Raw genomic sequence first — 17,956 nt, 5'->3', positions numbered from 1 at the left:
CACCAATCAGAAAAATATTGTTATTAGTGTGTTGCTCTCTTTCCTTGAAACATTTTTCACTATTGCCAAAATTAAAAATATAATAACAATAATAATAATAATAAATTATTTATAAAGCACAGCCCCTGCCTACAACCTGAGATCTTCCTCCATTTGGAATTCATGGCTAAAAAATTGTCTCTTTCTCATTCAGGTACTAATTCAGGGAAGTAGAGGTAAGACGTTCAGCACTTCCCAGGTAGTACGTTGCACCTCACAGAACCTGGCCGTCTGTTAATATCCAAAAATATGCTAAAATCACAAACTCTATTCTACCCCGGCAGGAATCTTGCTGCTGGTATTCTCATTAAACCAGTAACAGAAATCATAAATTTATACTACATACAAACTTCAGGCTACATTGCGTCTTTACATACAATGTATGTGTCTCTCCATATTAGAGTTTTATTCATCACATTTTAATAAGAAAACAGCAATAGTGATGCTATTTTTTCTTGGTTGCAAGGTGTTCTGTTTCCTGGGGCTTATTTGTCTCTTTAATTCTTTTAAAATATATGTACATGTCTCATATTTCTAAAGAGACCATAAATAGTTTGAAGGTAGCGAAAGTGGCCGTCAATGAAAGAAAAGTATCTTCAGCTGAAACAGGAAGTTTAAATCTAGTGGGATTTTATTTGTCTTTAAACATAAGCTCAGATCTTTTGATTTTTATTCTTTATTTATTTTTATTAAACAAATCAAGGATTTAAAAATATTTTTGAGTTGAATTTGACTTAATTCAAAAAAGTAATAGCCACATGGCAATATTTTGGATATTTTAAGTCTCTTTTATCTTTCTTTTCTTCCCCAGAGTAAAACTCTGAAGCCAGTAGTTGTATGTAGATTGATTAATTTAATGGACTGAATTATTTCCCAGGCAATGAACACTGGCTGCTGTTGACTCTAGTGAGATTAAGAACATATATATCCAAAGGTAGATTTCAGCCATGTGTATGGTGTTCTTCTGGCCAGTTTTGTAGCAGTTAATTAAAAAGTGTTTTCTCAGTGCTGTGCTTCTGGCTTTGGTGTAATAAGTATTTTATATCAGCTGAAGAACTGGGCAAAATAGCAATGCTAATTTTCAGCAAGGCCAAATACAAAGGGTGAGGAAACAAGATTTCCTGGGCAAATTCTGTTTCTACTGGTAGTTGAAATACCATATGTTGTCTGGGATGACAACCCTAATACTAATGCAAGTGGAATTGTTGTTGCGACCCCAGTATTCTTGTAATTTTGTACGCTGCTAGCTATAGCAAACTGAATTTTTCAGCCTTCTCTAGAGGTCATTTGTGAGACCGTGACAGCAAGGGTCTACCAGGAGCATGAGGGGCATACAAGCTCCTTATTGAGGAATACAAAGGTTTATTTTACTGGCAGAATATTAAAATGTAAAACACTAGTATAAATAATAAGAAAATTGCAGTTGAGGTAGAAATTTATACAATGGTAATCTGGAGTTTCTCTTGTTCTTTTACCAGAATCATCCACCTGGAATTTTACAGGACTTAGGAGAATAGTGTGAGCCCAAGATTTGAGTGATCAGTCTTTTCACATGTAGTGCGTTTTAATTTCTCATTGCACATTTATTCTTGACAATATATTAGTTATTGGTGTATTCTAGTGTGGACCCCTTTAATAGTCTGTGTATAGGTGGATAAGTAATTTTGTGTTTGTCTTTCTCTGCTCATTATGGTTGGAAGTGTTTTCTGAAACATGCTGAGTAGAGGAAGATAAGACAATTGTTTTTGTTTTATTGTAAGTTAGGTGTTTCATTGTTTATGTACAAAAAATAAAAATAATAATAAAACATTGTGTGTGAGTCAACTTTTTAAGTCCAAGGTTCTTTTTCCCTATATTTCAGACAATATCCCTTCATGGTGGGATTCTATCAACACCATAAATACATTATCGTTAAGAATAGTTACTATCCCTATGTTCTATAAGCCGTTTATTTACTTCAGGTTTCCATTGCTTTATCACTTTCTTATTTTCAAAATATGTTTTGTGTATGTGAGTAGTTGAGCTGAAGTTAGACATAAGCCACCTGAGATGTTTGGCCCTTGCAAGACTGCTGTTTGTGTGGGTTGATGACAACATCATCAGCAGTCCTGAAATCATCTGTGATTTGTGAATGCTTTCAGCCAGAGGCAAACTAAATGGGATCTGATCAAAACTGTGTTTTGGAAATTCAGGTCCAAGAGCAAGAGTGCCATGATATTCACTAATATAATTCCGTTCTGCTCTTCATTGCTATGTAAACTACTGAAGATTGTTTTTAATGGCTCATATTGTGGTTATCACATGACACAGAGATTGGATTAGCAGTACCAGTCCTTTTTCTATCTGCAAACGTGCTGTCAGCATGCCTCTACTTCCACTACAAAAGCTAAGCCTCTACTCCCTGTATTTCATCTTAATTTCCTGCAGCAGCAGCAGCTGTGTTGTTGAGCTTAGCAGGTACTTGTAGTGTAGGAAACTCCAGGCACTGCAGATTTCATTGTGATGTTAGAAAGACATGCATTTTGCAAAAACAGACTGTTTGAGAATCTGGTTGTAACTTCTACAGAAAAAGGACTTCCACGTCCATGATTTTCAATACAATTATCAAGTGTTTCTTACCCTTTGTTAGAAATATGTTAAATTATGGCTGTCCCAGGTGTTCTTCAACAAAAGAAGATAACATTGAAATTAAAGCAGCTCTCACAAAATTTTGATCTTGAAAGGCTTCTCAAGTTCAGCCTGAAAGCTTTTGGACCAAAAGCCCAAAAGCATTCCAGGACATTTTAGCTAGGGTTGAGAGATGAAAGTTCAAACCTCTTATCTGAATCAAGTTGTGCAGCAACTGGAATTTAGGTATTTTCTGCATCACTGATAATTGCTCTATCTCCATCTATATGGATTTTTCTCATCTTTGCTCTGTTGATGTGTTTACAACAGCATATTCGTTGTACAGGAGACAAGCACTGACTTTGTATCCTGCTGTTCTAGGGCTTCATCTAATTTTGGGGAGACAGGAACCAAACTACTATACTTAGCTCTTTGCAGAAAGAGCAATGCCAAGAATAACTTTGAAGTATTACAAACTTTTCTGAAGAGGAAGACAATATTCTTAGAATGCTTTCTAAATGCTTCTCTATTGAAGCTGCTATAGTTGACACAGGCTAATAAAGAGAGGTGTTTTCTTTTAGGAAGGCTGCCGTTTGAGTCTTCCAACATGTCTTTGTTCATGTGTTGGAGGATCAAAGATGGCAACTACTTCTTTGCTTAGACAGCTGAAACTTTTTTAAGTATTTGGACTGACGTATGCAGTATGATTGGTCATTTTGTGTAAATATTTTACTGTATGTTGGAGACTTGCACTCATTTAATCAGGGGTAATAAAATTATGCTTTCCCCAGATTGATCTGCAATTTTTGAATCAATTCAGCATCTAGCCTTGAGGCCTTCTTGTGATTCCAAAATGAAACAATCTCAGAAGCTGCCACACCTGGAGCACCTCTGGGTAACATCACCAACAAGCTTTTCCACCCTAATTTGTATTTGAAATGGAAGTAACAGATTTGATTGGAGTACTTTTACTGTTGCCAGCTTTACCTTAGATTATACTTTTTGTTGCGTTGGTTGTATTATTTCTTCTTATGGCAGTTATTTACAATTGCAGAAAAGGAAAAATCTGTTCTGTGTAAGAGGACACTCTAGGCATTTCATGCTGTTGAGTATCAGTATTAGTGTTTGCTTTTGCACTAAATACAAAAATAAGAGCCCACCCAGATTGTAATAGTTATTGTAAATAACATTCTATTCATGATCAAGATTGATACCATGTGTTCTACTTTGCAGCATGGGTAACTTTTCTGCTTAACCCAATGATAATAACTTCCACACAGAATTAATGAGCTCATTCTATTCTCAAACCCATTTCAGATCCATGTTCTGCTTCTAAATATTTTAGCTAAGCTTCTGTTAAACACAATTCCTTCAGAATTGGTACATTGTTATTTAGGAAGGAAGGAGATCTGTTTATGAAGGCGATGATAGAATTGCATAGCAATGATCTGGAATTTGAAAGAACTTCCCAGGAACCCTGGTGTTTTGATGGACATTTTTATCTTATTTAAGGAAGAGAAAGCAAGTGTTACTCATTGTTTTCATTGGTTTTGCAAACACTCTATATTGTCCAATTTTTCTGGAAGCTTGGGAACAGGTTTGTCATACGCTAATAAAAACAGTGCTGTTTCTGTTCCTAATGTGCATTTGAGTTAGATTGAAGTAGCCATACAAGGATGACCCCTTCAAGATGCAAAGTGTGTTGTGGGCCAACCAATCTTGTTTGCAAAAAAAATTTTAAAGAGAAAACAAATTATATAGAGGATTTTGCAATATCATTGTCCTCTACTTTGTGTTTTAAAATAACACCAGGCATTTCCATGAGTGCTCTTGACCCAAGTTCCCCTTTCCTCTCCTAGCTAGCTTGACAACAGAGAACATCATTGCGCTCAGAACGCTTTGTTTACCAGCAGCAGCCTGCCACTTTCCACAGACAGAGTAGTTGGGCCAGCTCAACAAATGGTCATTTCTCACAATTGTATGCTGTCCTTCATTCTTACCCAATCCCATATTATAATGAGGCCGAGTGGGTATTGTGGTTGGGTATGGCTTTATCATTTTCTTTTCTAGTGCTTTGAGCTTTAACTTGTACATAAATAGTTAAAATTTTAGTGAGAACAACACTGATTCACTGTGATTAAAACTTTCTCAAATACTCTGTTTTCTTTGGTAATGGTTCCTCACCAATACTGTAAAGTGCAGGAAAAGCAGGTGCTACAAATACCTGAGTGGACTCCCCCACAGCTGAATCCTGCAGTGACACCAGAAGCCTTTAAATGAAGTAGAAATGGGGTCCAGTTAGTTTCTTTCATAAGAAATCTCCCCAGTCTGCAAAGAACTGCAAAACCGTTCATGGATTCTCATGGAAGAACGGTGGTTTTGCTCTACTTCCTGGCATTGTTGTTTATTTTGGTTTTGAGTCTAGGTCACGATGATATTTCAGCAAGGGCAAACTGGCTACTTTTAAAAGGAAGGAAAGTTTTGAAAGTTACTGAAATAGTATTATATCCAAGAACACATAGGAGTGTTTCTGCTGGCATTAGCTCCTCAAGAAGGTAATCTTCTTAATCTTCATGTAAAAGTTTTCAGGTTTGCCATCTTTCATTTACACTTTTGTTCAAGGCACTCTCTTATGCTTGTTCTGTTTCCCACCCAAGTGCAGTCCACTGCATTGCAGAGTCCAGGGGAAGTAAAGGTTTAAAAACTTTACTCAGGTGGCTCAAAAGTTAAAATTTTTAAGTCTGCAGCTCTAGAGAGGAATAGCAGTGGATGTACCAGAGCTATTTGTCAGAGCCTTTGGGCTTTTGAATTTTCTACTCATTGTATCACAGTAATTTGGTTTACCAGAGATATTATGCTGACAGATTATCTAGCAAAATCATTCTCTTTTGTCTTCAGATACCTGTTATTCTAGTTGATTTGTAGATGATGCATGAGCAAGTGCTCTGCTATACTTTAGGAATTGTAAGGAATGTATTGGCTTTGATATCTCTCCTGAAAATATTTTCTGAAAATGAAGGAGCATGTTTTAATATTGCTAGTTGGATTGGAAGCCAACATGTCTATCGGTATCAGTAGTATGATGCAGTCAGGATTTAAAAGTGGTGACTTTAATGAAGGCAGAAAAGACCTTGCTGTAGTATTAACATCTTATGGAAAGTCCATGGTCTTCTATCTGGTATCATCCAATTGGTGATAGACATCAAATCATGGATGTGGATTTATGGACATAGTTTGCAAATCTGGTGTTTTTCAATGAAGGTTACATTATATGATTTGGGATTATACTGTCTTGAGACATGTCATTGGAAAACGCTAGGCTAGTAGGAAAAAATACTAGAAGTACACTGTCATATAATGCCTGTACATCTCTCAAGGCAATTCTGGCATTCACTACATGAGAGAGGTTTTTCAGACTGATCAAAGATAGGCTAAGCACTGTTTTTCTTCTTTCTGCTTGATGTTTATAATTGTAATCAACATGCTGGTGAGAATCCTGGTGTGGTTATGTCATTTTTCTCAGTGGCAATATTTTTGTGTTCAGGTAGAGCTTCAATAGCACTGATGACTGTTGTCACCTTTTGCATTGTTTTGCTGATGTTTGGGCTGGTGTTTTAACCTTGTAGAAGCTTAATATTTTTAACTTGTGTTTGTCAGATATAGTAAAAAATAAAATTAAGAAGGCATAGTGGATGCATCATTCAAAAATGATTGCATTTCAGTTGGAGAGAGGCCATCAAGTTTGGTATTAAGTGTTCTCCTGTGTGACCAGAATACTGCTTTAACTCAAGCAGTGAGGAGACCACTCACTGTAGTTTCCCAAGGCATGCTCAAATCAGGAAACAGTAATGTACATAGTGCCAGGGACATTTTGGAGTGACAGGATAAAAAGCAAACTGAATTCAAGGGGGACACTATATCCCCCCAACATGATTATTTACTCAGGTTTGTAATAGCAGCTTCCCAAGCCCTGGAATTATTTATCAAGTTTCTGAACTGCAGTTTGTCTGTAACAGGATCCTGCACTTGACTCACTGAGACTCTGTCTTGGCAAAAACATTAATTACATTATGGTAGTTTAATAAGAAAAAAGCAACCCTAACAATTCACTAACACTCACTTTCCTAACATATCAAGGAAGTTTTATTTCTTTGTTGATGGTGCTAGAACTAGAAAGCCTGTACGTTCCTACTTCCCATTTCATATACTTTTCCACTAGTTCTTCTCAATTACCTATTAATTACCTCTTTTTAAACTGAATTTCAGTATATGAATATTAGAGGCACTTATTTTACTCTGTCTACTGAGTTAGAATTTTTTCCTGGAAGCCTATATATTAACGTAAGTGGAGAGAAGCCTATATATTAATGTGGTTGGAAAGGATGTGACTGAATTATTCTAGAGCGAAAAGCAAATATTTTGAAAGAAAAGAAGAAAAAACAGGTTGCTTTTACCAATATTATCAAATAAAAATGAGAAAAAATATCAAAATGGGAGGAAATTAAGCATTTTCTGTCTTCACTTTCATTGTACACTTGTGAATAACAATAAAATATCTTTAGCTTACTTGATACAAGTCTTTAAACTGTACTTTCCTGTGTAAAAGCATCAAAAATTAACATTTTGAAATCCTGAGAGGTACAAACCTGATGGTGATATGTCCAGTAAGTCCAAATTATTTGTAGAAATATTCTTCCTGAGAGCTATACTATTAACTCTCTCTCTCTCTCTCTCTCTCTCTTTAATTTATTATAGAGAGACTCAAAATATAGGTCTGATTGGGTCAGAATGACATTTTGAACTTAGAACTATGCTTGGTTTTATTAACCTAAATAGCTACATTATAGCCACTAAGACTGTGTAAAAATACAAAAATAAAGCAAAAAATTTTTTTTGCAAGTCTTTTCTAGAATGTTTCTAAAATAAAACTTAAAATATAATCCCAGCATTTGTTGAACTTCAGCAGTACTCTTGGTTCTCCTGTGTTCAGGCATGTGCAGGTATCTCTTCCGAATTCTCTTCTTTTTCACTGGGTATGTAAGACTTAGTTTTACTTGTTATCTTCTAATGACAGGGAGGATGTTAAGAAACATGACTTATTCATATTTCAAGAGGAAACTTCTGCTCAGACTTCTACTAGAAATACAAGCAAACAGGCAGATCCAGCAATTTATACTGTAAAGTTTGGGGCCTCAAGTAAGAGTTTGGATTAAATGTTGCTAAGGCTATATGAAGCTCAAAGTAGCCATTTGTGTTTGCTCTCCAGGCTTCTCTCCTCTTTCTCTCCCAGTTTTACTCACAGAGTGGTCTATAATGAGCCTTAGTTGTTCAGCCTTGTTGCCTTTATAGAAAAGAAGGTGGAGGTTTGCTGAGGGGGTGCAGAGCTGTCAAGCAATCACGGGTCTTGCTTGAGCTTGTGCTAAGGGCTTCACCTTTCCAGAATGAAGTGCAGACTGCTCTCTGTGTGAACCCACTCAGCACACCAAAGCTGGCAAGCTGAACTGTAGATTTTTAAGGGTTTTATTGAAAACACCAGTATTTGGGGCAAGCAGTCTGTGGAGAATTTCCTCTACTGACTCCAACTTGATATTTTGTCTTTCCTTTTGTCTTCTGGCAGATCCTGATAAAATAGAATCTGACACTGCACATGTGCACTAGATACAAGTGGCAGATAAGTTTAGCATAATTCCTTTCAGCCCCATTTGGGTTGATGCTTAGGAACCAAACTTGAACCTACATGTTACTCTTTGGTCTGTTGCTGGCACAACACCACATTGTTTTTGATGTGGTAAATGGCTGCTGCTGCTGCTGCTGCCTTTAGCTAGAGAAGCATAAGCCTCTTCCAGGATGGGCAACTTTCTTTTCACTTTAAGGAAATTTTTTTTTTTTTTTTTCTTAACACATTGCTGTCTCAAACTTCCTTTTTTTGTAGATGTATTATGTCTGTAGTTGGAATTTCCCTCAGAACTAAGGGATGATCTATCCCAAACCCTGCTTGCCTCTCTGTCTCCCAGCCTCTGCCAATTCCTAGTTTTGTATCAGTAAACTTTTTAAGCCTGTAGTCCTGTTGAGGACGAGTACAAGTCCATACGTCTGGCACCACTCAAATGTCAGGCTGAGAACTTGTTCCTGCAATGCTTGTCCAGAGGTGGAGCTCTAAGCTACAATTTTCAATGCCAAATGACATTTTGCATGTCAGATATACAGACTAATAACTTTTAGAAGAATTGCAGGTTTTCTATATCAAGAACTGCTTGACAGAGCTTTCACCACAACAGTGCTCTAGAGGTTTCTCCAGAATAAAGAGAAAATGAGAGATTTTTCTCCCCAGATGCAGTGTGGGCCATGTCTTTTGATGTGGAAATGCCAAAGCACAAGTACGAACTAGATGCATAGTGATAATAAGACTACTGTGCACCCAGTGAGCTATTCAATTGGTTATTTACATGTGCAGTACCCTCCTAATAGCCATTCTGCTTCATCTCCTTGTGTGTATGCAGGAACAGAGCTCTGCAGGCAAAGTAAGCTTGCAGCACTCAAGATTTATAAATGAGCCCTTCTCTAACACTTATCAGTGCTGTGACTGACAGGGAAGTATTATTTTGCTGATAGCTGCTGATGCCATGGAGTGGCAGTTGTTCACTGTTCTCTTATTTAATGTTATAATTGAATAAAATGATCTGCCTGTTTTGTGCCTGCACCAAGAAAATAGAGACATTTATCCATGGGAAACTTGTTAATTACTGGTTTTGTTGTTGTTGCTGTTTTGTTTGTTTGTTTAATAACAAAATAAGATTTACAGCCTGGAGAAAGCTGATTCCACAGTGTATGTGCATGTGGTATACCAAACCTATAAAACTTAACTTACTGTACCCTCACTGACAATGGCAAAGGATTAATTTTGTATTTTTTTTTTCTTCACCTTTTTCATAAACTGATACAGTGAGTGATCACAAAAAGTTATTCCTGACCTAATCTGCCACCACTGAAAACAGCAGTGAGGAGTTCACTGATTGGCATCACATTGAAACTGATGGAAATTGCAGGCTCAAATTTAAGTGCAGCAAGTTCCATAGTTGAATTCACAAAAGCCACCCGTGTCAGGAAAGCTACCTGTATCAAAAGGAGGAAAAAAAATGTTAACGTTAGTAATGTTAGCTGAAGAGGATGACTAATACATTTTCCTGCAATGAAGCAAATGCAGTCCCACTGAGAATGAAGAGACTGAGTTCTTTGCACATCATCCGACTCCTGTCATCTGAAAGGCCCTTGCCCACCTCTTAATTCCAGCTCCTTGTTTCCTTGCCACAGTACTGACATTTCAGTGGAAACAGTGGTAGTAACTTTTGTGAGTAGCAGAGAAGGGTGCTTGCGATTTACACAGGTTCAAAGAGACACTGGATATTTGCACGGAAAATAAATCTGTTGAGTGTCAGTATGCTCACAGAGACCACCTCCAGCTTAGGAAGACCTTGAGCTGAAAATCACGAGGGGCTGGGCAAGCCATAGGGGGAAGAATTCTATACACTTGCCTTATTCTCTTCCCTAAACATCTCCTAATAACCACTTCTGGAGATAGGATGTTGGACTAAGTGGATTTTTGATCTAACCAGCTATGGCCATTCTTATACTTTCTGAAACAGGAAATAATAGAGGGTCTGAAATCACCTTTGTACCTCCAATAATTCACCTGCTGTTCTTTATCATAATATGAATGGGAATGGAGAAGATGAATAGATATAGTTGATTTTGACTGGCTTTTAAGTTATGTATTGAACTCATGCTTGAAACATGACTTGTGATATAAATGAAGCATAACCGAATACATAACTGTGACAAATTGATATTAAATGGTCATTGTGAGAAGTGGTGGGAGTGAAATGTGACCTCGCTTTTTTGTTAGTTCCTTTAGAAAAGTCTCTGTAATTATTTTGTACTACAGAAGTTTCTGTGAGTCAGTAGTCTATGCCACCTTTTGTCTGATTCACTGTGTTCCTCTCCCAAAATTGCCTGCCATTGGTTGCCACTAGTAGAGAGTTTTTTTCAATAGCTCCAGTTTTGAAGGATTGGTAGTGTGACTTGGGTTTGTGGAATTACAGAAAGAATGTAACTAACTTAGTTTCAAATGTTTGCTTTTGTAGCATATTATTTTAATCAAAGTTGTATTTTAACATTGAAAAAGTTAAAGCAAGTGCAATGATGAAGCCAAAGGTTTAAAGAGAACAGCATTGTAACTCAAAACCAGTCTGGAGTCTGTCACTTTTTGGTCTGCAATATTGTCTGTTGCAAATGGTCCTGCTCAAATGAACCAGATTGCTAAGGGTGTAAGCTGTTGTTTACCAAGACCTGGGCTGCTGCTATATAGCCCAGAGTTTAAAGCAACTTTCATCATACAGGACTTTGGTAGGCAATCTGTGAGTGGTTTTTATGACAGACAGCCTGCACTTGCACAGGCTTCAGTCTCACTCTTCCCACTTAGCTCACTCATATCCAACCTCCTCCTTTTAGAAAGAACCATTACCCACCTTACAGTAACTGTAGCTCTCAGAGATACTCTGTCAACTGGCAACCCACTCAAAGTGTTCATTTAACCTTGTGTGCATGCTACCTTGGAGTCTGTAAGCATCAGGGTGTGTTTGGGCTGCATATGTGCCCTTATCCCATCTCCACTTCTTAGAGCAAGACAAGCAAAGTGGCCCCAACAATAGCTGTCTTAATTTGGTGTGATTAATCAGGCTCACTACCGTCAGAAATGGTGCTAGCTTGTACGACCCCCACTCATATGGTCAAATTTGCCTCAAAAGAGCCAAAGCTGCTGTAAGGTTAATTGCCTTTTCCTCTGTTTTTGTCTGCTTCCTAAATAAGCTATCTGCTTTGCTGTGTTAGAGCTGCTTTGGTATCATGGGGTTCTCATTTCATTCTTGGCATTAATGAGACAGATTAGCTTCTTGACCCACCACCATTTTTCAGAAGATCTGAGTGTCTGGGTGATGTATGGTTGTGGGACTGTGCCACACCGCTGCTGTTAGAGCTGAAGGCCAACACTATGGATTTCTGACTAGTAAAATAAGCAGTAAGTTTCAGGTAGTTGTCATTACAAATCTCAATTATAGAAACTAGTCAAGCACACTCTAAATATTAACTGAATTCCAGCTTGACAAGTAATTTGAGGAAGAGAGATGATTTATTCAGAGATCTGCCTTTATATAGAATGATTTGTTGACTCTCTCCTTGAGTTACCTGCAAGGAATATGAAAAGTCTGGGTGAATTATAGTACAAAATTGTTTGTTAACAACAATGCAAGAGATCCTTTAAAACATCTGTAGATTTTTCTCTCAAAGAAATAAGCAACACTTGTATGCATTTGAGGTTTACAGTAATTCAGTGATGCTTATATCAGAGTTCAGATCTTAAATTTGTGCTCTCAGAAAACTGGTGTTTGAGGGACTTGTTATTCTAGTCAGATTTCATGCACTCTTCAACTTGCTTTCCTTTAAGAGAACACTTACTGAGAACAGTGTTGAGCATTTGACATATCTGGTCTAAAGACAGTTCTTTCTGGGTGGAAGAATTGTATTTTAACATGTAACAGGAGAATCTCTAATTCTAGTAAAATGTGGGTTTTGACCATTCATAAATCTACACATTGTTGGCAGGAGAACATAACCCTTTAAATTAAGACCTGATTTCCTGCTCTAAATCAGTGTTCTTAAACTGTCAACTGTCATGGAAATCACCTGCAGAATACAAGGCGTAAAATACAGAGAAACTGAGTTTTGGCAAATGTTTAGGCCATGCTAATGAGAATGTTTGTGGTGGATAATTGGAGTGAAGAATGCAACAGTTCTGAGAATCAAATCTCATATTCAGAGCACCTGTTTGAGTGTATTGTTTGGGATTTCTTTCTTGGCATTGTCTTATCTTTCAAGTTTCCTTTGAAATCAGGGAAGGAATCTAACACAATGATGACTGCAATGAACTTGGAAAGTTCTCAGGCACGACTCTGGGCTTTTGAAGTATACAAAAACAAAGCTGGTGTTATTTTGTGTCTGGTTGGCCTCATGACAATATAGAAGGATGAACTGGAAGCTCTGATGCAATGTGACGAATAATGAGAAACTAACATGAGGTAGGAATATCGCTGCAGTTTTTGTTTTGAGAGTTGTTCCTAACAAAGAGTACTCGGAATGATGATGCCCAGAGGTGCTAGTCAGAACAGGGGATCAGTGTGGAACTCTGTGCAAGGCGGGAGCAGGAGATGTTGGCAACAGCAGGTTTAAGAATTATCAGTATGTGAGAGAGAAGTTTGTGCTGAAGGCTGGACAGTGCTCTTTGGTTCAGCAGGAAGCAGCGTGCTATTCCGTCCAAAGATACCTTCCCTCTGCAATTAGTCCTTCTCTGAGCAGTGATGCTCTTTAATCCCTGGATGGGGTCTCTCTGTGTAGCTGAGGCACCCGCTGACTGTTTCTGAGAAGTGAAACACCTGTTTTGCAGACACTCTCCGTTTTCAGGCATAACTAATAAAAATGGTTGTAGATGGGCTTCCAGCCTTCCGGTATGCTAGGGTACAGGTTTGAAAACTGCTGAGTTCCTAAAGAGACATCCCACCTTGGGCAGCAGTATTTGATGAAGCCATTATTCACTAGCATGGCTGATGCCTGTGGATGGTGGTGGCCTGGGGAGGAGATGAAGATGTGAGTTCTTCCCTCTGCCTCTTTCACAACACCCTCTGCCCCTCTCCTTTCAGCTCCTGGTGTGTGCAGCTGTGGATTGCTTCCTTGAAGGTCTTCCCATAAACATAAGGCATATTTCGAAAACGTTCTCCTTGCATCAGCAGTGTGATCACTACCCAGGCGTGGACTGATCGTGCTGGAGGCCAGGCCCAGTCAGGCCCCAACAGCTGCCATGGTGATGGGAGGACCCAGGGGTGCCGCCATGTTCTCTGCCCACATCTCTCTACCACCCTGGGGATGCACCTTTGGCTTCTCCCCTGTGGTGGCCGCAATTAGTGGTGTCCTTCATGAAGCAACAGCCATTGGCAAGCTACTCTGGGGAAACACGCATGGGCAGCCATAGCTGAACAAAGGCTCAGCTCCCTGAGCCTTCCTGAGCTTGCATGCCCATAGCTGTTGTGCCCCTGCAAAATGTGATAAAACATATTTGGAAAGGGAACAGGCTTTTCTCCACATCAGCTTACTGTTGCTGCTTTGTGGTGATCAATAAAGGCAAGCAAACTGCAAGCAAACCCTGCGTGCAAGCCACTGCAGGGTGAAGCGAGAGGGTGAGATCTTGCCTCTTGACCCCTTGAGAGTTGGTGGCCACCAGTGAGAGAGGTCCATGGGACAAGTTCCCACCAAACTTGCATTGCCCCTTGGTGGCCATGCATCAGCCATGTGCTCTTGCAGGCCCAGTAGGTGTCGGGACCCCGTCAGGAGAGCAGCCCTGCCTTGGGGAATGTGCTATTCCTCTCCCAGGCCAACCCCCCTTGCCTTTTTTCCCCAAACTAATTAGTCCTGATGTGGTTTGTGTTTGTGTACCTCAGGCACTGATTAACTCCAACTTTAGAGTAGCCTCGTTCTTGGCCAAAACAGACCACCTGCCCAGGAATGACAAACGCACTAAACCTTGTAACTTATTTACCTCAGTAACATCTGTAAGGAACTACCAGCACAAAATCACTATTTTTTTCTTGACCTTTTTTTTTTTTTTACATATTTATGTTTATTTGCAAAAGTGAGCTTTATAGCCATTGCAACCACGCTCCTGAACATTTTCCTGACAATCTTTCCTGTTTCTAACAAGCAAGGTTAAAAGACTGTAAAAGCCAGTTATTTGACTTCAAAGTAGGACTGAGATTTACCATCAAGTAACAAAACATTTGCTAAGCAAAGCCAAAGTCATGTATCTACTGTATTATTATTTCAAAGTAATATAATACGTGACAATATTTATTCAGCATAGGAGTTTTTCAATGGTTGTATTTTAGAACAAGTATAAAGGGTCTGTTTATTTTTTTCTGTCACATTGTGATGGTCACACATACAAGTTTTAGTTGTCAGCCATTCATCTTATAGAAAAAAAAAAGGAAAGAGAAAGCTTTATTGTTTATGATTACAAGCCAAAGCTAACAGCCTTGTTTTGGACTTCAGTGTTGCTGGATCTGGCTCCAGACACAGCTCCCTTCCTACTCCATCATTCTCATTTAGCCATCTGTATCCTTTTAGTGTCTCCTCTGTGCTGTGTGATCCAGGACACTCAGATGCCAGCAGACAAAAGTGTCCTAGGGGATCAGATTTGAGTGCTGCAGAGAAAGCAGTGCCTCCAGCTTTTAGTTGGGTCTGTGCATCCTCTGGTACTCACTTTTTTTTCCTATTGTTCCCAACCATAAGGAATATTCTGAATTCTTCAGAGGGAGGAGCATCCCCTACCTGGTGAACAATTCAGCAATTGGTTTAATTAATTTGCAACTAACTGTCACTTGTTAAACTGCTAATCAAGAAGCCAATTTTCTGTTAACTGTCCTAAATATGACTCATCAGTAACCAAAGCATTTCTCTCTTAAATAAATATTTTTTCCTGATATTTCAGAGCTTTTAAAATGAGTAATAAATACAGTTATTTGTTTAAAAAAAAAAAAATCCCCCATATTAGAATGTCATTTTCTAGTCCTGAATTGTAAATTTCTGTATTTATTCTTGAAGTTGCATTAAGAAATTTAACCTTTTTTAAAACATTGTTATTATTAATGTGTTATTATTAATGTATTATTATTAAGGCTCTGTAAGACTTAAGTCACAGGGCATGGTAGAAAGTTTCTCTTTCTACCTCTTCACCTTATTCATTTATGTCACTGAAGTCTTCATGTAGCCCCACGTCTTAAAATGAAAATGTTTCCAATGATCTGTTGCAAGTTATGTTGGCGCCTAGCAGATAAAGTTGTATGCATTTAAAAATCCTATTCTTGGAACACTGTGTCTTTTACTGCATATACATTTATATTTACATGCAAGGTAATGTAAAAGTGGTACATATCAAAAGAGGACATTTTTTTTTTTTTTAAGGCATTAATTTTAAAACATTTAGTAAACTCCAAAACTGTTCCAGAGTAAAAGCACATACAGTATGCTTTTTATTATATATTTTCATGAAACTAGATTTTTTTTACAGGTTTACAAAACAAAATCTTCAGAATTTATATCTTATGACATAGTACTGTTGGATGAGTACAGCAAGCAAGACACTGATGTATGATGGCTCACCTATGGCTTTCTAAGTACTAAATTGAATTAGAACATTAACTATTAATTCAGTATTTTCTTCACTTTTTAAATTCTGATCTGAATAATTGTGAATAGTTGTTTTATGCTATATTAACTGTGGAGAGTCAACAATTTGGTCAATCGTAATTTAAAGTGTGAGTATTTTTGAGCACATCAAGAATATATTCTTGTGTCTTTCTAAACTCCATGTGTATATGAATGTGTTTGCTTCTTTTCCATGGAAGATGTTTAGGAGGTCACAATAGCAGCTGTTACATTCAGGTACTAATATATTAAGGTCCATTTCATCTTGTACCTCCAGTTTCGGTCTGTACACATTCCTGGCTGCTAACCCCCCAGTTTTGATTCCAGCTTCACTGTCTGTGATAAACATAGGCTTGTAGAGCCCTGGGCAGGAGTTTGCACCATTAGCTAAACCATGTAAGTTGCCACACAAGAGGGGCTTTGGAGAACAAGTAAGCAAGCTGAGGTCCAAATTCTGCAGCTGTTTCATCCACTGAAGGATGAATTGTTTTACTAAATAGCCAAAGGACCGTTTAGCAGTAGAGTGGCTGAGAAATTAGCACAGTTGGCAAATTCCAGTGCTGACAAACACCGGATACACAAACCCAGAAGCATGTCAAGACACATGTTAACCAGACAATTTAGCTGTAAAATCTTAATACTAACAACACCACATCCAGAGTTTTCATGTGTAACTCTTAGGCTGATTGATAATTTAAACCTTTATTAAGCAGTATTTTAAAATGTATTGTGACACATAGTAAATGAGCAAAATGAATGAACACATGGGCAAAATGAATAGAGCATCACTGCTTCTGGAGTTGACTTTCCAAGTATAATCGCTACTGCCAGCAGTGAATACATCAGATATATTTACATCGTATCTTTGTAAGAGGATGTTTATGGATATGACATATGCTGCTCTGCACCCTTAAAACCTGAGAGCTAGAGTCTCTCTCAATACCATGTGCATCTCTGTTCACTTCAGAAATATGCAGTACTGCAGTAGTGAACATGGTATAAGAATAAATAGATCCATAGACATATGGACAAACAGATGGATTAAGACAGACTTTGTCAGTTTTTCCCTAAAAATCCAGTGTGATACTTAGCTTTTGTGTACACAGTGACACTAAGGTGTCAGCCCAGATCATTTCCCTTAACTTAGTAATATTTTATGGATTTACTTAAAGTTTTCACTTGAAAATATGGAGGAGTGTGTGTGCACATTTTGCAGAAATGTACTGGCGTTAGTAATATAAAACATTTTACTTCTATTTTTAAAAACATTGTGAACGTATAAACTATGTTTGAACTGGACAGAGATGATGATGTGGCATGTGACTGAAAATATATATTTTTTAATAGATGATTCAGCCGCAGAGAGTTTTAATGGCAATGAGACCGTGGGACACAGTTCCAATGCTTCAGGGGGAACACACTGCAGGGAGATGGCAGAAACCAACAGTAATGGCAAAACAAATCTGGAGCAGGATGAGCAGCCTCTGAACCTGAGTGACAGTCCCCTCTCTGCTCAGCTGACTTCAGAATACAGACTAGATGATCACAACAGTAATGGAAAGAACAAATACAAGACTCTCCTAATTTCTGATCTCAAGATGGAACGGGAGGCAAGAGAAAATGGAAGCAAGGTAAGATGCTTCCACATGCTCCAGATATGAAGTGTGTAGCTTAGAAAAGGAAAAGATTTGTGAGGCCAAACCGAAGGTTATTCCCAGCTATGCATTTATGCAATGTGTCTAATGTTTGTCACATCATTTCTCAAATGCTATACACAGACTTGTATGCTCTGTTGCACATATATGATGCATAAGTACATTAAGTGTGTGTGGGTGTACATGGGTGTGTATATATAGATATATAGGCATATATAATGTGCTCACCCTGGAAAAAAATATCAGTGCAGTTCTCCATCAGGCATAAATTTTGTCAGTTCATTTACTGAGAACTGTCTACATTATTCATTTTAAATATATATATATATTAAAATATGTATGTAATGTAA

At 38.0% G+C, this 17,956-nt stretch overlaps 1 protein-coding gene across 6 annotated transcripts in view; it reads left to right on the top strand.

Annotated features, from left to right (window-relative positions):
* The window catches only part of NOL4 (nucleolar protein 4), a 189,963-nt gene that overhangs the window by 88,356 nt on the left and 83,651 nt on the right, over positions 1–17,956 (top strand). For all 6 annotated transcript variants that reach the window (XM_013184980.3, XM_048046575.2, XM_013184979.3 and 3 more), the window contains one exon: positions 17,299–17,582. In XM_013184980.3, coding sequence (XP_013040434.2) covers positions 17,299–17,582 — 284 coding nt within the window. The remainder of the gene's footprint in view (positions 1–17,298; positions 17,583–17,956) is intronic.

This window comes from Anser cygnoides, chromosome 2 (genome assembly GCF_040182565.1).
Source record: "Anser cygnoides isolate HZ-2024a breed goose chromosome 2, Taihu_goose_T2T_genome, whole genome shotgun sequence".
In the NCBI taxonomy this organism is placed as follows: Eukaryota; Metazoa; Chordata; class Aves; order Anseriformes; family Anatidae; genus Anser; species Anser cygnoides.
This window is presented reverse-complemented; position numbering and strand designations above follow the sequence as displayed.